Below are 27569 nucleotides of genomic sequence, written 5' to 3'. Positions count from 1 at the left end.
GCAATGAGGAGATTGGGCTGATGCTGATAAGGCTGTCAGGAAGTGCACAGTCACTTTTCAAGAGTGGAACATCACACATCACACTTCTGACTGACGGGTTTTTTCAAGTTATAAATGTATGGTCAGCCAGTGATTCTGAAACTGGTTTATTTCCTGTGTAACAGCATATGCCATTCTAAAGTGTTTTTAACAATCTCCTTTTCAGCCTGTCATGTCACCATTAGGGTAATGTCTATCTTCAATACAACAGTTTAAAGTCTTTTTTTCCGAAAGGCAAAGAATTTTCCTGCCCTGGTTCCTGTTCTTAGATTTATTTCCCAAGTGGAATATGATCAATACAGTCCCAGGATTAGTGCCAGAAAAAGGAGCAGATATTATTTTTATGTAGGTGCTACATAAACAGCAGCTGTATTTGGGAGGAGACAAATGGAATTTCTTGGAGGAAATAACCTCCTCCTCCTCCTCCTGACCTTTTCTAGCTGAGGCTAAGCCTCACCAACTGGGAGCATTCCATGCTGTAATCATGTAGCACATAAATAAAGTTATGCCCCTTGCAATTGTTCAGGAGATACTTTGGTGTGCTTTTTCACTGTAAAAATCAAAAGAGAAGTAGCAGTCCTACCATCTTCATCAGGCAGTTCCTCAGGGCTAAGCTCCACCAGTTCAAAGCCATGCTTGATGCACCATTCTTGAGCTTTCTGTCTATTAACACCTGAAGTTGGGAAACAAAAGTGTGTAGTAAAGATACACATTTGAGACTAATATCAGCAGTTGACTCTTCAGCTCCATTTTATTCCCTCAAACTTGCTTGCTTATTCTGGCTTGTATGGGGAAAAAAGTATGTAGTAGCTGGTGTGGGTCCTCCATTCATTTTGAATTTGATTCCAAAAACTCCAGAGTTAAACTCCTCTTTGAACTGTTTTTTGCAAATACCATAAAATCAAATGGCTTTGCAGCAGTTACTCAAAGAGGTGTGTAAGTGAAGTGCTACAGTGAATGAAGACTACTAACTCCAGGTTTGAATCTGAATTCAGTTACAGGGACATATCTGCATCTCATAGGTTGTTGTGTTGCATATACTGATGTAGAACCAAGGCAAATGTGTATTCCTGGTCACAAAAGTAACCTGGATCTTCTCAATCAAATCTCAAGCCCAGTCTCACACTGCTATTCTGAGAAACAATTGTGTTGATTTAACTAGAAAATGAATTACTATGCAAGGTTAATATGGAACTTGTGTGGGTTTCATACCATTTTCGGATACTCTGTTACAAACGAGGATCATGACTTCTGGTAACCACTCTTCTGTCAGGGGAAGCCATTCAGAGACACTGTCAAGTCCAGATTTCTAAAGGGAAGAAACCAAAGTTATTTGGAATACAGTCCCAAATACTTTAGATTTTTAAACTAGTTTTAAATCATTATTAGAATAGAATGAAGTAAGGAAATGTGTTAGGCTGCGTATCAAGTATGTTTAAGACACTTGTGTTCTAATCAGAGAAGTTGATTTACACAACTTCCTTCCAATACTTGTCTTACAGATGAGTTAATCCCGCTGCCCTGGCCCTCTCTTTCATGTCTAATACTCATGATGCAATCCTAGTATAGATTAGGAAAGACTTGTACTTAAGGCTAATCCTGAGTATTTGTTTTATGTATCTCAGGTTTAATGTGCAGCCACTCCATCTTCCATACTGAAGTGGATGTTACGGGGGCTGGTGAAGTACTCCCATTGCTGTGGTTTATTCTGAGGCAGCCCTGAGATGTCTGGTTAGAGGTATCTTTGCAGAATGTGTGGTGTACACCTTTTCCCATCTCTGGTGAAAAACGGTTCCTTAGTTAGAATTTTTTTGGTTCTAAGAATCTTTCTGGCTTTTGCTAAAGAACTGTTTTCATGGCTGCCAGCTTAGTAGAAACCATTTTGGGTCAAATGATAGCACTGCATCTCATGTTTAGCTCCCTCATTCTTGGCTATTCTGAAGCAGCCTTTCTGAACTAGCATCAGCTAGGAGTAGTTGGAGGTGGTAGGAAAATTTGCCTAATTCAGCAGCATAGTTGCATCCCCAAAACCCTCCTTTCCGCCTGGAGTATAATAGTAAAAGGGAAGGAAAATGCTTCAGTTGTTAGGAGGAATAATTTAACGTTGATCTACTAACAATTAAGTACAACAGCCTAAAAGGAATGGATGGCGCAAGATGAAAGAATGTCATTTGTGGTTAGCACCGTGATAAGGCTATATCATACAGATATAACTATATCATACAGATAAAACAATATAATGAAGCAGAAGAGTCTTACTATTGTGCTGTCGAAGTACACAACAAATGCTTGCACTGATTCAGCAATATCTGCGGTAACAAGAAACGTGTTTGGTACTACACAGAGGTGAATATCTGCAGAGTAGTATTTATTATCTATTGTCCAGGGGTAAAACTTCACTCTTCCACTTGTAGTTGCTCCCACAGTAAGGTCATCTTTTCCTGTGATACCTGTATAAAAGAAAATGAATGAGATGGGTGATAAAACCAGCATCAAGAAAACAGTTTGTCTAGAGAAGGTGGTACAATGTCAGCACAGAGCCATCTTTTCCTACTGTAATAAAACTGTATATATTTAAGATCTTTAAAAATTCAACCTCAATCTGTTACTCTGTCCTAGAGTTTATTATTTACCTTTCAGAAGAGTTTATTTTCTAGCTTTCAAAATAAAATATGGTACAGAAGCTTTTCAGAAACAAACCTTTTTCCTGGAAATGCCTTTTAACGTGTGAGCCTCAAACTCACTAACTGTAAACAGGATGTATGGAGACAATACCTAGACTTTATTACAGCAGGAAAAAACCCTGCATGTTCATTCAGATGTAAAGAACTATTTGACTGTGACCAGAACCTGAAGGTAACTAATGAGAAAATAAAGCAAGTTACTACAATTGAGTTGTAATTCCCATTAAATTCCATGCAGGAGTTCGGCAATTAAAATCCAAGGCAGTGCTTTGATAACGTGATGTTAGAACACTGCCCTTTGTGTTCTGGGAGCAACCCTCACAGGACACACTCATAGCAGGACAGCCACCTGGTGGAGCTGAATTATAGTTTGTGGTAGAACATCCCATCCACACCTTGCTGGGAAGGGCAGAATATCTTTTTCAAGATGGACAAACTTATGAACCCTTTAAAGCACAGGTCAGTTACATAAAATTGAGTCATCTAGAATTGCTTTGTGCATCAGAAGAGTTAAAGAACAGAAATGAAATATATGGGGTTTCAAAGATCTTAAAGGCAGTATTTTGAAGGTACTGAGAAACAGTTCCTGGAGATGCTAGAACAGGCTGTTCCCCAAATAGTACCACAAGAAGCTAAGAATAAAGGGGGCCATAGAGAAATTATTGAAACCCAGAAAATCAGTAATAAGACTTAGAAAGCCAAAGGGAGGAGAAGAGGGTGAGGAAAGGAAGCCAGTTCAAAAGTCACTGCAGTGAAGTGAGCCACCTTAGCAAGAACACAAAAGAACTTATAAAACAATTTTCAAAAGCCAGTATGAAAGAACTTTCACATTTGCTTTGTAAGTGATTATTTTTCCCCCTTACAAAAGAGTTCATGGACAAATTTCAGCCTCAAAGTACTGCTAGGAGAATAAGGACATGTCCCATTTCCTATTACATGCCACTGGTTCCTGTATTTTAAGCCGTCTTCTTTCATCCCATTGTGCTTCTGATGACCCATCATTCATCCAAAGAGATTTTGCCAATCCCCTGTGGAATTTCTCTCCCAGTCAAAATGGATGTTGCACACTAACCTCGAAGGGCTGCAGTGAACGTTCTGAAAGGCTTCAGCCTTGCTACGCCTCAGCCTGCATGAAGGGTTGTAACAAATGACTGCAAAGCAGCCTGATTACTCATGGCAGGAAACTAAATGCAGTTTGGGTACCTTGTGAATAGTTCTCTGCCACAAAAAGTCACTTAAACCATTAGGTTTTACCCTTTAGAATAAACAAGCAGAGACTACAAAGGAAATACATGCTGAAACTCAAACTGAGCTGTCAAGGACATAGTCCACGTTGGAGTTAGTTTAAAGGATTACATTTGCCACCTCCAGATTCCAGAAATTTCTTTCCAGGACAGCCTGTATTTTAATATAAAAGTAGTAAATTCAGCCAGAACACTTTCATATCTGATTTAGAGGATATTAATCACGATAAGCCCCATCAAGTTTTATTTGCATATAGAATAAACTTGTATAAAATTAATATGGCAGGAAGGAGGCGGATTGTCAAACCTATCTAACAGAGTTAGAGTTACTCACTTTTCATTTTAAACTCCTCAGCCATTGAAAGTGTCAGTGGTTTGCCATGCAAAGAGCCTGGAAAACCAACTGAGTCACTCTGTGACCACAACAGTAGGCAGGCCTGCTGGGCTGCCTCAATTAGCTTGCTTTTTCATAGGGCAGAAGTGGCTTTTCTGGATGACAGGAATGCAAACAGCCTCCAAATGCAGCACCATTAAAGAGTACTAAAAACATGCACGGAAAAGTTCATGCCACAAAAGAACATTGCTTAGTGTCACTCAAAAACATGATTTAGAGTTCAAGGTCCTCCAACAAATACTGCACCTACTAATGCCGGACACTTATTTTACTGAAATAACCTTTTAGTCTTATCAATAAGAGCTGATGCTAATTAAGACATTCCTGCATTTGTGTCCCATACTTGTGTATAAAAGCACTTTGGAGCAATAGAAGCTTCCTCATTTACAGCAAATTACTTGAGGGCAGGGACCAAACAGACCATTTCTAAACCAGCTCCAGTATCAGCTTTGGTTATTACCTGCCACGAGCACTGGCACTATGCACCCATGCAACCTCCAAAGCCCCGGTATTAACACGCACCTACACCAAGATCACCCCATTTCTTGGACATGGACAGCTCTCTTCCTCCAGTCTATCCCAGTTCATGACTCATTTTGCCCATTTGCTACCATTTAAGAACGAAACAGCAACTGACACACGAGATCAGTCCAGTAACTAATAGTGACTGGTGTCATATAGCTCAAGGAACTTCCAAACTTGTCTGGAATCTGTCCAGAGAAAGCTTTTGTACTCAGGCAGTCAGTCACCAGCTTTGGTTTTCCAGAAAGCTCCTCAGTTGTGTCCCTTCCTCACTCAGCCGTACCTGTAATTTCTAATAAAGTGGACAAAATTCTGACCAATACTTTTGGAAACTCATGTCAGTTATTTACATAAATGTGTGATCATTTCACTGACTTAAACTGGTTGACTTTTAACTTCATGATCTTCCATACAGACGAGATAAATTAATGATTCGGAAGACAAGGAAGAGGACATGGCAAAACTGTAAAACCCAACATCCAGTCCGTTTTTGTAATACAGAGGCTCAGTAAGTGTTCTGCAAGTGCAAGGCAGCAAATCCTTTTTCAGAGGGAGAACTGGAGACCAGAAGGGACTTTTCTGTAAGAGAGTTGAACAATAATCAAAGACCCAGATGCAGATCTCTTGCAGCAGTGTTCCCTGTTCTCTAATACCCAACTGATATTTAAGCACTTTGTATTGTGTGTTTAATAGTAGTATCTTTTTGAGACTCATTACTTCAAACTCCTGTTTGAAGGGGTGTTTTTCCAAAGGGATTAAGGTATTGATCACTCTTTCTGGTGTTTTTCAGATTAAATACATGCTGTAAGAACATAATTCAGTCTTCTACAAAGCCCTAAATGATTCTAAGTTCTCTCAGTTGGTAGGTACACCGAGTAGTTCTCACATTCTGGGCCTTGAGAGCCACCTGGTGGAATACACCATAAAAAATACTCCTGCAAATTACACGAGGAGTAAAGAGGCAAAAGAAATATGCTGTGGGGTAGAAGGGGAGTCCTAAACAGCCAAAAAAGGGGGGGGGGTGTGGGGTGTGGTGTGTCACATCAGACAGTATTTGGCCAGCATTTTTATAAACTAAATCTTATTTGCTGTTTTAATTTGTGATAAATGCATCAAAGAGAAAAGCCAGTCCTATTTTCTGCATTTAAATAGCTTGGTTTTGCCACAGTATCTCATGAAATAAAGCACTCAGGGCATCCCATGGAAACTTGAATGAATTAAAATATATCTAGCAAATATTCTTCTCGTCCTCAAGCTATTTCCTACTTAACAGGATGAAAACACTGGGAAAAGCCTGGAAAGTTCTGGCAGGCAGCAGGAGAGACTGGTTCTCATACACCTCCTAACAGTGAATGCTCCAAACAGCTTTCTTCTACTTATTAGTCAGGTTTTCCTACAAACAGCATGTACCAAATAAATCCAGCAACAAAGTGGCAAAATCAGGGATGATACCAATAAGGGCTTCATGTCATATTTCTGGTACTGACTCCAACCCCAGCTGCTGTATGAAACCTACCAACCAACACAGTATTTAATAGCATATTTAACCAAACATACTCTGTCTCAGTGTACTGCCTCAGAGGTGCTGATATAATGATCCTGACCTCAGCATTGAGCTCAAAACCATTACTAAATAATGCCTTTAATCTGGTGTGACGCTTTCATGCAGCAAAAGCCCAAGTTCTGAGAACTGCACCAGCATTTTGCTTCCACCCACCAAACCCCTTCAGCCTGGCCAGCCAGAGCTGCCTTGGCCTTATCAGCATGTCCCTGGATGTTTCACAATGTTTGTTCTGGTTATGCTTCTGAGCTGATCTAATTTCACTTGTTATATAAAGCAGAAAATTAAATTCTCATGGTATTTATTTTAGTAAATCATAATGTTTCTTTCAGGAAGATTTTAATGTCTTTTGTGAAACAACCCAGCCAGAGGACACAGACTGTCTGTAAGGCTACAGTTTTGGTACTGGAAAACAGTGGAAGAAGAGACATTTAAAAGTGAGTACTAGTTAAAAAAACCCCTGAAGTTAAGTTTTAAGACTTTCTTCTATGAAGCTTTTTACTCACCTTCCTTTTTTATTTAATTTCACTATGTAAAATAATCAAAGGAAAACTACAGGAACCTTGAATACTACCTTTTAATTCACTTATCCCTTAAAAATAAGCAACAACCAATAATAATATTCTCTGGTACGGAATCCTTAAAATAATCCAATATCAACCCAGGTGCTGTGACAGAGCAGCCTTTGACTGCAGACCTGGTGCTGTTATTCTTGGTTCAAAATGGGGTTTATTGAGCTGGAGGAAGCCAGTCCCCAGGAGCTGTGCTGTGCCTTAGCAAGTCCCAAGTAAGATCTTACTCAAACAGCTGAAAACAAATCCAGAGAAGGGGGTAGGGTGTTGGTAAGTTACATATCTCAGTATGCACATCAAAAGCAAGGCTGTACTAACAAGTTGTAACGGCAAAACCTCCAGGATCTAAACAGCTACTTCGTAGAATCCCCCTGATTTTAGAATTGCTAAAAATTCCACCAGAATTTTCTCTACTTCAGGTCTTACTCTTTTTCAAGCCATAAAAATGGGAATCAGGTGCCAAAGAAACCACTTCCTATGGAATGAATTTTGTGCACTTGATATGGGGTAAGTGTAATCTATAATTCTAATAATTGCAGAAAGGAACAATTGTTTTAGCTCTCCCTTTATGCTTCTGCACTGGGGCAACAAATAATAATAGTCTAATGCATGAAAACGAACCTAAGTAAAGCAACAGTTCAGACCTTTAGAGTTCAGACTTTCAGACACTGGACCATCCTTAAGGTCCAGTGCAGTCTATTCACTTCATAGATGGAAGGATGCAACCAAAGGGATGGTATTTAGCCAGCTCTTGTTTTTCCCTTGCCTATACTCCTGAGACACTCTGGTTACTCTGGGTCCCTCCCCTTGTTCTTGGGGCCATCTGGGCCACTGACCTGCCCCAGGGAGACAAGTTCACTGTTGTGCTCTATGGGTGAATGGCCAGCAGCAACCCTGACGGGCTCATGAGCCTGTTCTTCATTTGTTATTCTACAAAGTACTATTTTTATTCACCCTTAAGGCAATTCTCAAATTATTTAGGCCAGTTATAACTTAAGACAGTTGATTCACGTCTAACACGTGGCCAGTGGAATGTGAGGCTTCATTTTTTCCCTCGGTTGTGGTGGTACTGCCTGCTGCTTGGTGTCAGAGGGTACAAAGCACCACCTGCACCTCTGTACCATGTCTCTTCAATCGGTTATTTCCCTACAGCATTAAGGAGGCCCCCGACTCCCTCCTTAAGGCAGGCGGTTAAACACCGCAGGCCCAGGGGCCGGGTGGCCGCGCTGGGGACGGGGCGTGAGGGGAGGAGGAGAGCGGCCCCCGGGGCTCCCCTCACGGCGCGGGCTGGCGGTGAGGGGCTGCCAGGCCGGGCCCCGCGGCGGCGGCGACTCACGTTTGACGAGCTCCTCGGCCGCGAAGCCGGCGGCGCAGCTGGTCACCAGCGCGAAGGGCCCCGCCGCCGCCGCCATTGCGCCCGCCGCCGCGCCCCTTCCGGCACCGCCGCTACCACACAGCGGCGGGGGCGGGGGGAGAAGGGGCGGTGAGCGGGGACAGCGTGAGGGGAGGAGCGAGCCGGAGAGGGGGCCCAGCCCTCGCCTCAAGTGCCTTCCCCCCCCCCCCCCGGCGAGGCGGATGGTGCGGCCCGGCCGGCGCGTCCCGTTGCTAGGGGCGAGGGCGGCGGCCGCCATGGCCGGGTTCGCGGAGCCGCGGCGGGAGGCGGGAGCCGCCCCGGGGCAGGTGGGTCCGCGCACGGGACCCCCGCGGGACATCGGTGCTCCCCGGGGAGGCCGCCTGCGCCCCGCGGCTGAGGCGCGGGCTGCTGCTGAGGGGACGGGAGGGCTCAGCCCCTGCGTGAGGCGACGGTGAGCTTCGGATAAGGGCTCGGGTTAACACCTTTCTATTCTCTTATTTATAGTATGGGAAGCCACAGGTATTTTTCCCCTGTATTTAGGAAACAATTTGGATTAAATCCTGCTACATAACTTTGTTTTTTGCTTATGGGTATGATTTTTGTCATAACTTGGTTTTATAGGTGCAAGAAGAACTTTGCAAGCTTCAAGTTAAGATGAAAAATACTGACTTGAAAGGAAATGTAGAAGCTGTGGATATCAGTGACCTCGAAACAGCGACGGAAAGAACCGAACTTGGGCTAAGAGTAAGTAAAATAGAGCACATCCAGAAAATTATTCACTTTTTGATATCTCGGTCAGTAATTCACTTGGAGTACCTGGGGCCATGTATTTGTCTTCCTGCAAGATCCCTTTCTGATGAGCAAATGATGGGATTCATCAGACATTACAGTTCAGAAGGATGATTTCCTTTTGTTTGGGTCATCAGAACTAATTGATCTTGTGCCCATCAGCCAAAATCAGACTTAGTCCAACAGAAGCATAAAGCTTATCACCTTTTCAGTCAAGCGCACATCTGGATTGCAAAATTAACTGAGTTAAGTAAATTTAATATCCTTCATACCTGTGTAATACTCTAAACATTATTTTTTTCCTCTAACAGAAACATGCTGAAAATTACTTACATGCTATAAACAGACAAGTGTTAACTATTTCTTCTGCTGGTAATAAGGAAGTACATTCAAAAGGGCCCCCTAAATGGTAAGTGAAATGGCTGTTGTATTGCAGAGACAAATTCAGAATCTTGTAAAACAAATGGGAGTACTGGCCCAGATGAAGTTATTCTGGTCATTTGTTATTTTGGTTTTATCTTAAGTTAAAAACAATACAGAAGTAAATGTACTTCTAAGAAGTTACAGCAACCTTCTGTTAAGTGCTGTGATTTTTCTTTTCTTAAACACCAATTTAAATAAAAATATAGTCTCTTGGATTCAACCAAATGGCAGCAGTATGGGTTTAATAGGTAAAATCAAAGGAATTTTTAAAACCTCACTATTCTTTCTTTCTAAATCAGGGGCCTTCATCTTGGTGCTTCTCAGAAACAGCTCATTGTGCCACGAGTGCCTGTTGGGCCCATGACTGTGCAGGTGTACAGCAAATCAGCACTACGCATGTCTCCAGGGTCACAGGTCAGAAATAACATAGTACTTATTCTGTCAGAGACCACATTCAGTGAGCAGACTCGTGTCTTGTAGGTTACCATGTTACATTCTGACTCTTCATGGATTCAGGTTTTGATAATCTATGACTGAAAGTATTAAAAGATTCTCGGTAGAATGAGCAGCCTGAGAGATAGGAGCCTTCTCCCAGCCTCGCAGTTGGGATAAAATCTAAGTTAGGAAGGACTTTAGTATCATCATCACACGAGCCCTCTGTTCTTTATTTCCCTCCTGGCCTCCCAAGTATATTGTTAGAGTATGAAACCAAATGTTTGTTCTGCTTTAAGGTCCCAGTCCTGCAAATACCATATGCTTAACTGGGATTCTGCAAGTCATGTGTTTAAATTAAATGGAACTATATGTTGGAATCGAATGAGCACAGATATCAGTGTTTGTGGTGTCTGAGACTCAAAGTGGTTTTCTGTCTTGCTTTTGCATAAAAGATATGGCAACTTGTGGGAAAGACTTCTGTTCATGTCTAAGGTAGTCACCTTTATAATAAATAGTTTTCCATTTGCAGACAGTATTTCCAGGTAACTAGGCTTGAAGATATCAATGTTTCAACTCATAGGGGTTCTGAGAGAAATTAATAATTTACGTAGCAATATTGTAATATTGCCATAGTATGCTGTGCAAGAGTAGAAATGGAGCGTAAGTTGTGCTTATAGTAGTTAGGATAAAAAAAGGATGGAGTCAAGTAAGCACAGATGCTATTTTCACATATGCATTGCTAGAAGACTTGTCATATGGGAAATAGCTTGCCCACAGGTGTCAGAATAGGTTTAAAATTATTTACTCACAGAGTATTTGTGAATCATAGCAGCAGCCAGATAAGACTCTGCAAATCCAGCTCACGGGGGGAATCGTGAAGCACTTTCCCCTTCCTCCTTTACTATATCTTGTAACTGGATTTCTTCTAATAAAGCCTGAGAACAATACAGATGTTTCTTCCTTGTGCAGTAATTGTAAAACCTCTGTATAGCAATGGCTGAAAAGACATTGTTACCCTTAACTGGTAAGTGTAGAAGTTCAGTTCTTGTTTTAGCTTTTTAAAGATGCTTAACTGAAACCAGCTGAGCTGATGCTTGTGCCGCTTTGGGGTTTGGGTTGGGGTTTTCCTTAAAGTTCATACTTTCTGTGATGTTCTAAATACCCAAGAGAAGTTAATATTCTCTCATCATTGATAGAATTAAAGATGTGAATTAAAAGATGTTTCTAGGGGGCTCTAGAGTATGCAAATAACAAATAGCTAGACATGAGAAGTGGTGTACTTACCCATAATACAGATTGTTTCAAAGATTAATATAATGTAGTCCATCCGTAAAGGAATTTGACTCTATTAGAAGCCATGCACCATGTGCATCTGCAAAACAAAATTACACAGTGGATCAGATTTGTTGGCTTACTAATGGTAAAAATGTCCTCTACTCTGAAATAGCTTTTGTGCTGAAGTAGAACAAGGCTCGAATCATTTCACTGTACCAAAGATGTCAACCTGTTCTGTATACTCCAGTATACTCTTTTTCTGCATCAAGATGGTTCAAGACAGTTTAAATTTAAGACTTTGGATAATACAGATGGAAGAGACCCATGATACCATCCACTCCAGCTCCTGCAAAAGCAGAATTGTCACTTGCCATGCATTTCAGCTGACAAAGTAACTTTTATCAGGTGTTCTTTTATTAAGCATTTCAATTCTTGTTATCCTTGGAATCTGCCTTGGAATCCAGATTATCTTGGAATCTGCCACTGCAGCGTTGATCATTGCACTGTCAGTCTGGGTGGGGAGTCTGTGTTGAGACTCATCTATTTTAATTGAGAAGATACTCAATTTCCCCCCAATTCTTTCATAATAGCACAAGCAGTTTCCTTTCTGTACAGTGGTGTGTTATAGTAATAAAATAAATACCACAAAATCACTGATGAGGTGAAAATTGAACTTTCTGTCTCTGTGCAGCCATGTGGGTAAGAGAGTAATTGGCTTGGATAATAACTTCTGTTCTTACAAACCCAAACCTAAATGAGCATCTCATTGATACATCTGCTTGTAATTACTATCAAAAGAAGAGAATATATTGTGCAGATAAATGAATTAAACCATTTTTAGTGCTTCACAATGGTTTAATAGTTCAAATACACATCTCATGATTCTTGAACTTTTTGGGCATATTTTGTTTGTCAAAAAATAGAATTCTCATACATTTCTTTTTACATTCACACAACAGAAGTATCGGAGAGTCCTTGTGTAGAAATATGTTGAGTTGGATCTTACTATGTAAGGGAGCTTTTTGTATTCCCATATTCATGTAATGGGAATTAAGCATATTCACCATAAGGATTCCTCCTTATTTAGCACGGGTTGGTAAATAAACCCTGTGGGGTGCAGAGTCTTGTTAACAGTGTTACTGCAGTAAAAGTATTGGGAGATGTTGATACACCAGATAGAAATCCAGGTGTAAACTAGAGCACATGCATTGAGATGAAGCAGAATGTTCTCAACTTAAGAAACTTTTACTCTGGTAAAAATACATGACATCACTTTTGGCTTTTCTAGAAGAAGTGTGTGCTTTAGATACTTCTCATAACAAGAAGAAACTTTAGAAGTATTTTTCTGACCATTGGGCTTTAAATCAGTAATCTTTATTATCAAAATAGTTGAATCCATTTCATGCAGATAACACAGTACATTAAGAAACTACTATGTGTTCATTCTTATTACTATAAGGATTTTTTATTTCCTCATTTACCTACAAGCAAGTGATCTATCTACATGGAGCCAATGGGCCATAACCAATCCAAAGCAGCTGTTCTGGTCCATCAGGCCAATGACTCCTGAATTCAAGTCTCTGGCAAACATGGCCAAGGTGGATTGGATTCTCACTGTAATCTGTGGGAAGAATGCAATGTAACATCATCCCAATAGATAGGGGTGTATAAAACATTTGTTATAACCCAGGGAGATGGAATTCACAAGTGAGCTATGTTCATCAAGTGAGTCAGACCTGATTGTCCTTTTCCCTCAGAATTTAACTCAGCGGTGCAAATGTGGACATTTCAGAGCTTTTAATGGAATTACTTGAACCAGTTTTGGCAAATCATATATGTGAATAGTAGTTGTATGCCTTGCGCTAACCAAAAGGCACTTCTTCCTTGTCTGCCCAGTTCTGTGTGGATAGTAAAGCAACATGAATTTTTGTCATCATTTTGCAAATTTATGAACATGTTGGCCAGTTCCTGCTTATAGACACTTCTGTCCTAGTGCAGTGCTTTTAAGACTCTGCCTATCATATGTTTCAGCAGCAGGTGGAAATGGAAATGAAGATTATGCTTCACCCAGAGAACACTCATAATAAAGCTGGTTCAAAACAACAGAACAATGAGACCAGGCTGCCACTTATAACTAAGAAAAAATCTGCTCCTGTAAGTAACTTATTTTATCTTATGGGCTTATTATATGTATTAGTTTTCACTATTAAAGTTGATACATATCAGATCTAAATAAATTTATTTTAAATGACAATACCTCATAACTTCCGACTTTTGGAGACTGATATTTAACACAGCACTGTGGTCCACATGAAAGAATATGCCCGATGGTCTCGCACAAGGATCCTCTTCTGGGGTTTAATCTATGTAGTAGAAGCATTATGCAGCAAGCCTAGTGCTGTAAGAGACATTCTGGGGGGTTTGGTTTTAAAGAACACGAGCAGAACCTGTAAATGGCACAGTTGTAAGCTGCCACTTGTAAAAAATGCTTTTTGAAAGCTGCTGCCCAGACGAAGAGGTGATTTGTCTAACCCTGTGATACAGAGTTAATTAGAAAAAGGCATCATGGCTAATAGCTGTTTAGAACCACTCTAAAACGCTCACAGGGAGGAATATTATACTACTGCAGAGAGCCATGTGTTTCACTGCTCGCCCTGAAACGTGCACGGATCAGAGAGAACTTCTTAATGTTGACTTGAATTACAAACCTTCAGCGTGAATTAGTCAAGCTCTCTGGTACATATTTACAGCTGCTAAGGATATGTTCATGACACGGAGGTGGGCTGAAAAAACAAGTACGTATTTCCTATCCAATTTATCCTACAGGGTTTAATGAAGTAAATTCTTTTTAGGAGTTTTCAAATCCTATGACCCAGTCTATGTTTTGAAAAGTTCTGGCTTCCCTGGGATTAAAATTTTGCAACAAGATTTGCAAAATCCACTACTGAGATAGTGAATTAAAGCACTTCTGTTACATGTGATCTATGCTAGTGCTTAAAGGAATTATAATTATAGATCACCAATAGTAACTAAAATAAATCAATGTGTAGTTGCAGGTCTAAAATAAGATGGTCTTTAGTTTCAAAAAAATATCAATTAAAGTAGCTACAAGAATTAAGCTGGGCGCTTCCTCCCCTGGTTTTACTCATCAGCCATTAGAGGGCAATATTCGTACGCACACACGCGGGCGCGCACACACACACCCCCGTGTACATGCCCTACATATGTACATTAGTTCAAAGATTCTCTCAAAGAAAAAATCGGTGGCAGAAGGACTCTCACTGAAGTAAATTAAAATCTAATTGCTTGGTTACCTGCATTCAGGGTGCTTCCAGGAGCTGTCAGCATCTGAGTTTTGGAGGAGACCTCAGCATTTATAAATGTGATGAAATTAAAAGCACGCTGGTTGTGAGGTGACTGGATGGGTCAGGCACAAATCTACACGGACTTGTTATTATCCTGCTCTTTGAGTAGCTGGAAAAATTATTAGTAAAGATCTTATTGTTTCATGAAAAATGTCTTTTCTTGCTCTTTTGGTATTATAAAGTTGCTGATGCTGGATTTTATGATAGAAACTAAGAACAATTATCTATTGCCCTTTGGAACCTTTTTGGGTCTTATAAGCACTAATACTTCATCCTCTGTAAAGTTCTGTAGCTGTCTTAAAGTAAGGACTCCAATTCTGTGTGAAACACTGTGGGCAGACTGGGCAACATTTTATTTTGTACCCCATATCTGGGTAACACATGAAAAATGATGATGAGTAGATAATGATTAAATAGGTACTCTTCCCATGGAGTATCTAACAAAACAAATAGTAATCTGAATTGCAGCGAAAATAATCCTGATGTACTGCTGCAATGTAGGAAAGATTCACAACTACACCTTTCATTTTTCTAGGGCTGCTGTTCTCTTACAGAATTACACGGGCACTTTTTGGTCCTTGTTTTCTTACAAATGTATATTATACTGTAAACTTAGGAACCTTTTAATTTATTCATGAGGTAGAATTTAATATGGTGATGATTTCTAGCCTTTGAGTTGCATCTTACATAGCGTGGCTCTAATGGTGATGGCAGTGATTCTGTGTTGCTGGGGGGGGTTAAGCTAACTTATTTGAGCACCACGATTCTGGTCATATCCTCAGTTATTCATTCTTTATTCAGTATTTGCATCAAGCTAATAACTAATGCTTATCACTGAATGTCTGCTCATTTCCAAAATGATAAAGTAAGGCAAAGCAGGGCAATTCTTTTCCTTTCAAGTGACTAGAAGAAACTGTCGGAAAAAAACCAGGTCTTTTGGACCTGCAGACCTGATTGTGTTTTAAACCTATGCATGTGGCTATAATTACAGTCCCAGCATAATGTGGCAGTGGTAGCAGAATGAGACTTAAACAAATCGATGTTACACTACAGTAAATCAAAAGAAGCTTGTTGCATGTGTATTATGGTATGTGATCATAATGAGCAGCACAGAGAATTAATAAAATCTTCTTGTCGCTAAAAAATAAGAAGGAAATAATTGGTGAGAGAGATTTAACTTAACAGATGACTCCAGTCAGCATCCTTTCAACCTAGAAATGGGAATGTGAAGGTCACCCCCATCTCAGATGACAAACAGAGAACATTTTGTTGGTAAACAAATTAATCTTTGGAAAGGTCACCATTTGTTTTAAGTTTTTATCCAGTTCTTGTCATCTGGAATTGGAGATTGACTGTCACTGTGCTAGGTAGGGGTGCAGCCGAAGCTGCTGAAGCTGGTTCTGTACGTATCAGCATTCCTTGACAAAACTCGGTGCCTGATTGGGATGCTATGGGCTGCTGGTTCACAGCTGTCTCCGGACAAGAATGGAGGCCCACCCCTGAATTCCAATAAGTTGGTCCTGCATATTCTGCCTCGTGTAAGCTGGCCCTTTGCCCACAAGTAAAATGTATTGTGGTTCAAGCCAGCAATTATCTTTCTTACTTCCTTCTGTGCTGCTTCTGTCGCTTGTTTCGAAAAGCAGATGTGGGATTCACCCAAGTTCTCCATCTATTCTCTCTGCACCTGTTATGGCACAACTTTGATAGAGGCAGATTTCTGGGGGAGCTAGAAGTAGGCCATGAAAGGAGCAAACCTTGATTTTTCCACGTACATGGAAATGGTCAGTTCAGAGCCATCTCTGGTTACTTTGAGCTTAAAGTAGGTAAGAATAACACAAGATCTGTTGTTAAAGATGCCTAGTTACTCCATATTGAAGGCTTAATGTTGGGCATTCCATTTAAATTGGACTTTATTTCCTGTAGACAAACAAAATCTGAGGGAAATAAGATGTATTAATATCTTAGTATTACATCTAAGGGAAATCGTATTAATCATCTTGAATAAAAAGACAACCAGTCATAAAAATGGTTCCCATTTTAAATCCGATACAGAGACTGTTGCAAATTTGACTCATCTGACTTCAGAGTAGTTCCACTGACACTGGTGAGAATTTGTCCTTTACTTAGTATTCAGTATTTCTGCACTGAATTCCACATGCTGGTTCTTGGACTTGGAGGACCCAAATTTGGTTATTTGAAACCAGAGTTAAACAGTTTCTTTCTTTACTGTTTATTGCTATTGGCTTGATTGTCAGAGAAATATTCTTTTCCCCTTTTTCCCAATAGAAGCTGACAGATGATGGAAGAGCGAGTGAAACTATTCTCTGATACTGCTTCCTTGCGTGGCTGCTCAGGGTGTAAATCAACACCCAAAAAATGCATCCATCTAGACTGTGTAAGGCTGTGAAACTATAAAATGCAAAGAAATCCTACAGCAGTTCATATCTAGACAAAACCAAAGCGGACCTGGTCTAACGTCCTACAGAGATCCCTTCTAACCATCATTTCTGTTATTTCTATGATTCTGTGATGGAGAGCAAAGAGTGAAAGTCACTTGGCACCTTTGCCTTTACTCCACTGGAGTTTTTACAATCTGAACTAATTTTCTCCCATTGCTTAAAACTTTACGTATCCTAGAGTGTATTTCATCAGGACCAGCCAACTCTAAACCCTCTGAGCACCATCTGATCTGTTTTGCCTTAAAGATAGCCTGAGACCTCTTCCTTTTTCCACTGTAATGAAGTGAGTTGATTCTACTCAAAACTAGCTGCTTTTTAAAATCATAATTATTTAAATTATAATTATAATTCTGAATGTGATGTTACTTTTATTACCCAGAAGTTTCTTTCTGCTACCATCCATTCTGTCTTACCTATCTGAGCAAGCGAGCAGCAGTCATCAATATGCCCATTTTCTGGTTTCTATATGCTTTTTTCTCCTTTTGAGAGCAACAGAGAACACATCATTTATCCAGTTTGATAACTTGCTCTCCTTCCTATCCTGCTTCATCTCTGGAACGGTTTGAGCTTGTTTCACTAGTACTTTTATCTGTGGAATAGACACTTCAATGGGGTTCCAATTTCTTCCAATCAGACTTGCCTTCTACAAGCTCTTTCCTGCCTGTTTCCTGAGCATACTGAAAACTGACCTTAGTTCCAGTGATTTTATTTAGCTATGCTTCCTCCTTCTCTTTATAGGGCTTGTGAACTGTGTACATCAAATCTCGATAGGAACTTCTTAATAAAAAATATGAAGATAGATGGCAATTTGGAGAAGATAATAATGAAATGATAGGTTACTCTTCTATATCTCTTCTACATTACTATCAAGCTTTTTTTTACTTACTTACCAAATCTCATCTATTTAATCTTCCTGGTTGATAAACTGTATTTTTGATATGGGATAGTACTCATCTTTTCTCTGTATTTAATGCTTGTCTCTATTCTTTTACTGGGGGGAAAAAACATACTGATAAACATACTTAAAATAAGTTGTTCTAGTTAAATATTGCTGGGTAAAAGGAAAACAAATGGAAAACTAATCAGAAAATCCCTGTGGTCTTACAACAAGTGCCCTGTTTAAAATGAAGCAAAAAGAAGAAAATCAAGTGGGAGAGGTTTATCCACAGGAGAAAAACCCTTTTAAAGGGTAATAGAATTGTTTTTCTCCTGTCCCAGGTTAATTGCACTCAGAAGTGCTTGAAATGGAAAAAATAGTTTTTCCACACACTCGAAGTATGTTTCAAGATAAAGAAGCCTCAGTCTGCACTGCAGTGAAGGGCTCCCTCCCTTCATGACTGTGCTGTAAAAGTGCTCATGATGAGGCAGGCTGTGTGCTGACTGCAGGCAAGCATTCTTGCTCAATCATAATCTTCATGACAAACTCCCTAAAAGACATTATTCATGCAGGAAAAATGTCTGAGATTCCCATTCCCATCAGCAGTAACGGTTGCTTGGGGTCAGCCAGAGAGGAAGCGGGTGAGGTGCCTGCAAGTTAGTGCTGGATAGGGTGTGATCCTTTGCTTCCATGGTGGTTTGAGTCTCACTATAAACATTAAAATGGTAACTAGGATCTGCTACTTCTGGAATAGCTAGTATTGAATTCACTGCATTTTGTGTTTATGCATAAAAGCTGTAGGTGCGAGTAAAGGTTTTGAATTGCACTGACATAAGGAGATGGAAGGCTATTCAAACCCTTTTAAAAAGATGCAATCTTTTATATATCTTTTTAAGTTAAATCACTGAATAACAGTAATAAAACTATATAATGATGCTAAAAGTAAACCTTTTTTCTTGCAAGTCTTCATATTTTTATCATTAGCAATTGAGTTGGCTTAATTTTAGTGAAAGTACCTGAAAGATGAAAGCATTTTGTCAAGTTTTGCTTTGCTCTCTCACTGAAGGCTTCAAGAGGGCATGCAATGCAGCAAATAGGATGTGGAAAGACCATGGAAGAGGGTGTACAGGTTGGGTGGAGTTTTCTTGGGTAACAGTGAAACTACAGAGCTGCCCCAAACCAGCATTGTCTGTACTATGCAGTGAAGTGAATCATAGCAGCACTGTCCTTGCCATGGACTTTATGGAAATTAAAGGATACAGCAAAGAAGACTTAAATATCCATCTCCAGTTAAAACCAAACCCTCCAGGCTGCTGCCGAACTCATACACTCCATCTGAATTGCTTTTCTTTGTGGCTTATTAAATCTCAATGAGCACAAATGAAATACGTATGTTTCATAGCACTGTTTATCATAACAAAACTCCTGAGATTTAAACTAGGATAACAGTGACCAGTAGTAAAACCAGTGCTGCTTTACTCATAGCAACAGCCTGGAAAAGGAGTCACTGTTTAATTAAATTTATTTCATTTTATGTATTTTTGTTGTGTCCACAACAAACTGCTGGGGCTGGGATGGAGTGGAAGAGTGTGCTTTATTATTCTCTTTCCTCAGTATCAAGCCACTTACACGCCAGCTGGTGTAAAGTTAATCTTTGTTCTATGCTTATTGCTATTTTCTTGGAACACAAGGACATGAAGATTCATACGTCTGGATCCCTTAAAGCATAATGCTTCATAATGGCCATAACTAAAATGAGTGCCTATGATTTCTCTGAAAGATTCTCTATTATGATAAAGCAAACCTATTTTCTATCTCCATAATGTTTCTTGTGGACAGTGTTATTATACAAATTGGAAGGAAAAATTAGAATAGTTTATTTTGATCTATCTCATTTCCCTATTAGGATTATAAGCAGTTCTTTAGGATTGCCTAGCCCTTTCTCTGAAGTTGATGGTTGATGTTATTCACTAATTATAACACAGTGCTCAAAGATCCCAGTGCAGATCTGGATCCTACTGTACTAAAAGCTGCACACAAGCATGATAATCAGTCATTAAATCTTAGTGTTTTAAACAAGCAAGTCCCAATGTGCTCTGCGAAAGAGGTAAATACCATTATTCCCATTTTGCAGCTCTATCGATATTTCCTAGTTTTCTGCTTTGATCTATTTATTATTTTAAGGTAGTTTCATTCATAATGAAATAATATTTTAAAAAACAACTAAAACAAATTCCCGGCACAAGGCATTGTGTTGAATTCCCCACAGCCCACCAGCAGGGTTCAAACATTTCTATCCAGCATGAGAATTTCTAACCATTAGAGTAATAGAGTAACTGGTAACAGGTTGTCTCCCACAAAAGCATGGGATGTGGTACTTAGGGTACCACAGAAAGAGGGGGGAAAAATGTGAGATGATAACGCAGAGTGTTTGTGTTTCTAATACTGAAGGATAAGGAGGCAATATATTCTTTTCCCTGTGCAATGTTCTATGTGTGTGTGATAATAAGTGTAACAGTGAGACACATGGTATCGCTGTCCCCAAGTGATGTCTGTCACCGCTTGAATTCCTGGCACTTAGAACCAGCAGTTTCTGTTTTTTCAGGCAAGTACAGGTTAACTGGGGAAGTGAGGGAGCTTTAATCCCACATTAGCACAGCCAGTGTGGCATGTTTCCACATCATGTTATCAGGCTGTGTCATCCCCTGCTGTCCTTGAGGAACCCTGACACCTTCAGAAGTCTGTGACACTGCTCCCTGATTTGCGAGTAGCTCCATATATTGTAATTCCACTGGTATTCCTTCCAGAGAAAAGTTATTTACATATTTGAAAGTATTTCCTTTTGGTACCTTGTCTGTGCATGCATTTTATATTGCAGGAGTAGAAAAGCCTGTCTTTCAAATCCTGGGTTTCTCTTTGTTAAAAGAAGATTCTGTCTCTTCCTAGATGTGTAGTCAGAAGACAGTGAAGGGTCATGCAGGTAGCAGCCTTTGGGGTTTGCCTGCCTTTCATTACATGGATTCTCCCTTACCCCTGTTAGAAGAAGATCTAAGGAAAGGTGAGTGACAGAAGCCCGCCTGGGTACCATTACAAGCAGAATTATGCTGTGTAAGCCATGTTGTTTGCTGTTTGCAGCAGGTATATGGTAATCAAATTTTCTGGCACATCAAAACTTGTAAGAATTGTGTTCTCAAACACTGCAAAGGGTAGAGATCAACTTTACACTACTTACTCCATGTGGCAGCTAACTTAGGACACAGCATATGTTATGTTGAGCATCAGTCACCCTCCTTGAGTCAGTTATCTTGTAATTCACAGACTTCAGTTGCTACTGGAAAGAAGAAATGTGCGTGATGGAGGGTTCTTGTATGACTAAATAATATGATCAGAATAAACAATCACGATGAATGTCTGGTTATGAATCATTGAATCTCAACCAGCTCTGCACGTGGACTGTTTCAGCAATCAGTCCATCTTCACTGTGGTTTACAAAAGTTAATTCTCACCCATTCTGCTTATTAAATTGCCATTGTACAAAGCATATAATTCCTTCTTGGAATCAGCACCATTACAGTATCTTTCGTGTATTTTATAGGCAAAGTTCACCTTTCTTGAAGGTAAAATACTGAATATTGAAAGATGAATCTTTCAATAACAGAAAACTGCTGCTTTTCTAGTTTTGATTTGGAATTGCAATAACTTTGGTCTGCCTTTGTTTAATTCTTTCTTTATTGCTACTAATTCTTTCACAGGTGGAATATATACAAATTGTTCAATAATGTCATCTTCTTGTAGGTGTTCCAAGCCTAACAGAACAAAGACTTATCCCTCCAGCAGCAAAGATACCTCCTCTTGTATCCAAAGCAGCACCTTTCCATGAATTTCACAGGCAGCACAAGAAATCAGCTGTAGGTGAGTACAAAGGATTGATAACAACCATCAATTCTATCTCCAGCTTCACTTTCAGGCCCCTCTTTTATCTCACAAGGAAACAGCTGCCTAATGAGTCAGAGTCTTAGGAGTACTAAGTGCATAAAGATGTACATGAGCATCCTGTGTCTTGCAACTGAATGGGAATCAGATTTCTTAATCCCTGTCAGGATTTGGCCCCTGTTCACTTCTGAAATCCTGCTGGGTTCCTACCTGAATGTTTCAAATTCTAAGCACCTGAATCTGAAGATGTGACTGTTGGTGTTAGTGTAAAGTCAGTGATACTGTAAGTCATGACTTACAACAGCTGATCGAGTGTCTGTTTTGGCAGTGTGATTAAATAAATGACTGCTAATAAGTTAATAGACTCTGGGCAATATGATTCTGATCTATCTGTATGATTCTGTCACAAAGCGTACTTAAAACGTGTGCTACAACTGCTTGTGGCATGTATGGAAAGGAATGTAAGCAAAATGAGCTGTGGCTTTAGTAGCAATCCCATAAATTGTTGCCCTTCTAACAATAAAACCTGCAATCGTTTTTTTTCTTTGGTACAGGTGAGATTAGTAGTAGGGTGGATGCCAAGAATGCAGACACTGTCACCTTCCCAACCTCAAAGGAAGCAATTTATGGCACATATTCCTCTAGTAAAGGTAACATTGCACCACGTCCATCCAGCAGCTCCAAGCTTTCAGCAGGGAAATCAAAGCAAGTGTGGACATATGCAGTTCAACAGTTGGAACCTGAGCCGCGGATTCCCTCTCAGACACAGGTATTTGGAGAGTGAGGATGATGAGGCTTTTGTTCATGTTTTTAATACTGACTTCACCAGAGATGGTTTAGGAAGTGACTGAAAATCACTGAATTGGCACAGGAGGGTTTGAACCAAATCCAGTAAATATTGAAGTAAAGCAGGAAACACTTCTTATATTGCCAGTTTCTACCTTCTCAAGTCTTCTACCTACATTTGTCTGTTTTTTCACAGACTCTTAGAAAATAAGTCTCAAAAGGATGTTAGGAGGTTATCCAGACCTCCAGGCAGAATTACCTGTACCTGTAATATTGCAGACAGATGTTTTTCTAACCTGTTCTGAAAACTTTCGGTGATAGCAACTCCACAGTCTCCCTAGGCCATCTGTTCCAGTGCTTAACTAACTGTCTTTACTTTATAAGAGAGTTTTTTAATGTCTCATCTAAATCTCCCCCACTGCAGTTAAGCAAATGTAGTGTTTCCCTTTATGTTTACAGAAGACTATAGGGGAGTTTGACCTTGACTGCTTAATGCCTGCTGATTGTTCTTGATCCCCATGCCAAAGGGACATTTCTTTCTTTTTATGGCTAGTTATTGTGTTCCATAACAAACCGTCTGGATTTTTGCTTGATCTTTCCAGACTTTGACTTTTGTGCCATTGAGGAGAGCTGAAAATCAAAGATAAAGCAAACCTGAGAAATGGAGATGCAAGAGTTATTAATGTAAATAAAAAGAATTACCTGAAAATAGTGCACTTAGATGGAAAATCAGAGCTAATGCGTTGCTGGCTGAAATTGTCAGTAAATACAGGGTTGTGTTAAGAGGCAGGAACATTTCTGTTGGCATTTATACTGGCAGGATGTCACCCATTCTCGTGGGACAGGCAGAGGCAGTCTCAGTGGACTAACGCTATTACAGTTACTTTCTGATTGTAGTCAGTGAGTCACTGTAGAGCTTGATTTTTATATTTGGTAAATCAGGCACAGTTCTTATGTGCAATTATTGTATTTCTGTAAAAATGCTCTTCTTACATGATCTCTGAGGTCTGTGTGCGGCAATGGGTTTTATGATAAAGCTGGGCTACACTTTGTGGTTATGATGCATAAATCAACATGAATGTGTTTCAGATACTTAAATTCCCACAGTTAAATCATAAATAGTAATCCAGTCGTGTGTTTTGGCCACTCATTTACAATCAATAGCAATTCCTCTTAATCTGTGGCTGTTCTCTTCCCACAGCTCCCACAAACATCTCCATGTCAGCCCTTAGAGGATCCGTGCTTTGATTGCGACATGGCTGTTCACCACGGCACGATAGACCGGACAGCTCCAGGCTTTCTGGCATTCAAGCAACATTATTGTCTGTCTTGGGGGAGCATTGCCTCTTTTTTGGAGCAGACAGAAAAGCTTCTCCAGGACTATGCTGTACCACTGGCTACAATAAACTGTAACAAGTTGGCAGAAGTTGCATCAGACTTTGAGCGTAATGAAAAACCCACCAAAAGTGACATTCTGTCAGTGATAAAGAATCAATCAACTGTGGAAAAGATCTTAAATCGACCTGGCCAAAGACACAAAGGCCAGGGAGGCACTGAAATGGCCGCTACCAAGATCCAAGCAACATGGCGATGCTACCAGGCCAGAAAGGCCTCCATCCATCTCAGGCAGCAGCAGTGGGCATCAGGTGTGATCGGCTCTTCCTGGCGCTCGTGTAATCACATGGCATGTGTGAAAAAGAGCCTGAAGGAATCACGTCAGAGACACCTGGAGAGTTTTCACATCAGGGCCAAGGTGTGCAGTGCTACCAGCTGTTACGGCAGCGCTGCTTCTCTAAACATCTCTTGCTTCAGTGATTGCAATAAGCTGTTCCCATTTTTTTCCCCCTTTAACCATACAGTCGTCCGAGTATCATATTTCATCCTTCATCAGCAATTCAGCCTTTGTGGCTGCAAAAATCTGTTGCAGTGTTTCTCCTGAAAACGTCCCTTTGCTTTTGACTTCAGTAGTTCTGTCAGAAAATCAATGTTTTAACTGCGTTACCTCAGTTCCTTATATATATACCTTGTGGCACTTAATTTGCTGGGAAAAAAAGCCCTCTCTTGTCTCCATTCCTGTCACCACTTTGTCAGAAAGTATTTAAGTTTGCAGCCAGGCTCTTAATTAGTGCTCACAATTTCATTTATGTTTGCTTGCTTTTTTTTCATTCATATTCTGTTAATTAAGTGAGCAGCCTCTAATCTTCCCCTGCCAGTAGCTTCATGTAGCCACCTAATTAAATTAATTGGGGAAGATGTTTTAAGTATGTAATTAAATCAATTAATATAATTTATGCCTGGCTTAACTGTACAGTGGAAAAACCAGCTGAAGTTTGACTAGATGAATCCACTACAGCTCCCTGTCACTGATCAATGCTCTTCTTGATTTTTAGCATCTGGCAGCCAACTGGAATCGCATCAGGACCTCCAGGAGGACTATTATCCATATCCCATCATTAGGTATAACACTTTTGCCTGCAAATCTATCAGCAACCTCTATTACCCACCACATTATGACTCCTTGATTGAGTTCAAGGAAGGCCCCTTGTTTTATTCAAATTGGTCTCGGCAGGAAAATGTTCTCGACATGATGAGAGTAATAACACAGGGCCCTCGCTCGAAACGGCGTTTAATTTGGGGATTAAGCAAATAAAGTCATTATGTGGGGGCCGCTATTCAGTGGAGAGGTGATTTGCTGTAATTTGCTTTCATCTGTATGAAATGAACTAAAAAGTTGTATTTTTCCCCCTGAAATAACAGATAATGTTTTCGGTCTTCTTTAATGATAGGCAAACATGGGCCTGCGTGTGTTGTTGCTGTTACAGCAATAAGCCAGGATATTGCTTGTACACTGTTTTTAATCAAATGTGCAGTCAAAATGATAAGCTACATTCTCTGAAATTATTTAGTTCTAATTACGAGCAGATGGGATGCTTTATTTGCACCTAGGGCGCCTGAGCAAAAGGAAATGCTGTGTGAACAAGAATAATTAAGAAGTTGAATAGTGTTTTTTGCGCTTAAATAATCTGCAGTTTCATGTTAATTAGCACTAATGTAATTATTTAATTACATTTATGAATTGGGGAGCTTAAAAGCTGTTTTCTGAAACGCGATGGCCAAGTGTAGGTGTTCGGAAATTAGAGAACAGGATTTCTTGAGAATCTCTTAAACCATGAAATCCTGTCAAAAAGCTTGTCACTGGGTTTATAATTTGTACTTACACAGCAAACGGATTGACCTGAGAGATTCAGGAGTTTGGGAAGTGAATTGGTTAAGATCTGAATTAATGAAGACTGTAAATAAGTTTTAAGCTCCTTTTTTGGAGCCCCGATAGCCTTTTAGTGCATGATTCTGCTGCTGATGTTTAACATAAATATACATTTGATGAACAACTGGTTTTAATTACACCTCTGTTTTAAAGTCTCCCATGAATATTGTGGGTTAAATTACGTGACTGAGTCCTATCTTAAAGCAGGATCTCTTAAAAATAGTTTATCCATTCCAGTGTTCTGAATTGGGTACAAATGTGAAGCAGAGTATTTATACAGGGAAAAGCAATTACTAATTAGGGGTGTGAATTCAAAAGTCAGCAGTTGTTCACAACAGATGCTTTCAAAGGAGTAGTAAAGAAAAACAATCTCAGTATAATCAAAACAGGCTAAAAAATGCATCAGGATGTCCCTGTTCCTCTGATGGATTTGTAGCATACAGTGGAATTTATAAAAGTCCTTAAATTATTTCAACCTCTTAAATAAATTGGAAAACTCCAGGGATATTCTGCTTCATTTAGCACTTCACCTGAGCCCAGGGCCTGGTTCTGTAACAGGCTTTGTACAACCTTCTGCTGTAAATACAGCAATTTGGATATGCCTGTACAGGAAGCTGCAGCGTTCGAGTGGAAATTGTCCATTAATGAGGAAGCAAGTGGTAAAGATCATTTTGAGTGTAGATGTTTTCTTAGAAGATTAGGAATCCTGTTTAAGTAAGGCAGTGGAAAACATACATTGTGCCCTCCAAAAGAGGGATCTGAAAGGGATGCTTGAAAAAGTTATTCATGGTTGTTTTTATTAAATGCACTGACTGTATCAGGAGCTCTGACAGAGTTCACAGGGTTTTCACATGAATTACATCATGATCAGCATTTGGCTTCTTAAAATGGGATGCACCTGTATGTGGCATGTTTTTCTTTGGAAACGTTAAGACTGAACTGGTTTGGAGAAACAGGCACATAACATGACTGAGCAAGTGGCCAAATTTGGGTTTATATCATTTTACAACAGCTTATAATTAAAATTTGGAAAGGTGAAAACATAAATTCTGCCAACTAGAAACCTTCACAATGTAAGCAGAGAAATAATTTGAAATGTTTAATTATTCTGCTCCTACGCATTTGGCATTTTAAAAAGCATCTGTAAAATTTCGGGTTCACTACTGGCCCCCTTCCAGCTTGTAACATGGTGCAGTTTGTTCTCAGGCCGTTTCCAATTATTCCTTTGATCTGCCATGTCTTGTATATCACTGTTTTGAAAAAGAACTGCTCAATACACGGAGAGGAATATTTAAGCCTCTGCCTTTAATAAGCATTGTCGGAGGAGCAGCCATGTAGGTACAGAGCGTTTAGAATGCATCAGGTGTGAGGATTAATGTAGTTCATAAAGCCCCTTGGAAGGTGAAGAATTCACAAGGAGTGGATATTTCTCTCATTAAATTTAATGGGGTCATGTCAATGGAAGTTAATATATTGTGAATTGATGTTTTATTAACCTAAGAACAGTACATGTGGTAGTTGGTGTGATGCTGTCAGGGTTTATGCTATAGCATATCCACAGAACCACAGCAACATGCAAGTTTTACTTCTGA

General features: G+C 39.8%; 2 protein-coding genes across 6 annotated transcripts in view; one reads left to right on the top strand and one right to left on the bottom strand.

The window, feature by feature from the left end:
• Positions 1 to 27569, bottom strand: part of AAGAB (alpha and gamma adaptin binding protein) — a 77746-nt gene that overhangs the window by 8678 nt on the left and 41499 nt on the right. The window contains exons 3-6 of one of the 2 annotated variants that reach the window (XM_030497385.1): positions 11302 to 11389; positions 2299 to 2489; positions 1252 to 1348; positions 623 to 712 (exon numbers count right to left, since the gene is read on the bottom strand). In XM_030497385.1, coding sequence (XP_030353245.1) covers positions 623 to 712; positions 1252 to 1348; positions 2299 to 2489; positions 11302 to 11344 — 421 coding nt within the window. In that variant the 5' untranslated portion in view covers positions 11345 to 11389. Of the gene's footprint in view, positions 1 to 622; positions 713 to 1251; positions 1349 to 2298; positions 2490 to 8352; positions 8498 to 11301; positions 11390 to 27569 lie in introns of those variants that run through there. The other variant, XM_030497384.1, reaches the window with a different exon arrangement.
• Positions 8501 to 27569, top strand: part of IQCH (IQ motif containing H) — a 57797-nt gene continuing 38728 nt past the window's right edge. For 2 of the 4 annotated variants that reach the window (XM_030497378.1, XM_030497381.1), the window contains exons 1-10: positions 8501 to 8696; positions 8992 to 9114; positions 9471 to 9568; positions 9882 to 9996; positions 13327 to 13446; positions 20940 to 21051; positions 21789 to 21905; positions 22481 to 22695; positions 23914 to 24465; positions 25103 to 25169. In XM_030497378.1, the coding sequence (XP_030353238.1) occupies positions 8592 to 8696; positions 8992 to 9114; positions 9471 to 9568; positions 9882 to 9996; positions 13327 to 13446; positions 20940 to 21051; positions 21789 to 21905; positions 22481 to 22695; positions 23914 to 24465; positions 25103 to 25169 (1624 nt within the window). In that variant the 5' untranslated portion in view covers positions 8501 to 8591. Of the gene's footprint in view, positions 8697 to 8796; positions 8822 to 8991; positions 9115 to 9470; positions 9569 to 9881; positions 9997 to 13323; positions 13447 to 20939; positions 21052 to 21788; positions 21906 to 22480; positions 22696 to 23913; positions 24466 to 25102; positions 25170 to 27569 lie in introns of those variants that run through there. The other 2 variants (XM_030497379.1, XM_030497380.1) reach the window with 2 other exon arrangements.

This window comes from Strigops habroptila, chromosome 9, assembly GCF_004027225.2.
Source record: "Strigops habroptila isolate Jane chromosome 9, bStrHab1.2.pri, whole genome shotgun sequence".
NCBI classification, from domain to species: Eukaryota; Metazoa; Chordata; class Aves; order Psittaciformes; family Psittacidae; genus Strigops; species Strigops habroptila.
This window is presented reverse-complemented; position numbering and strand designations above follow the sequence as displayed.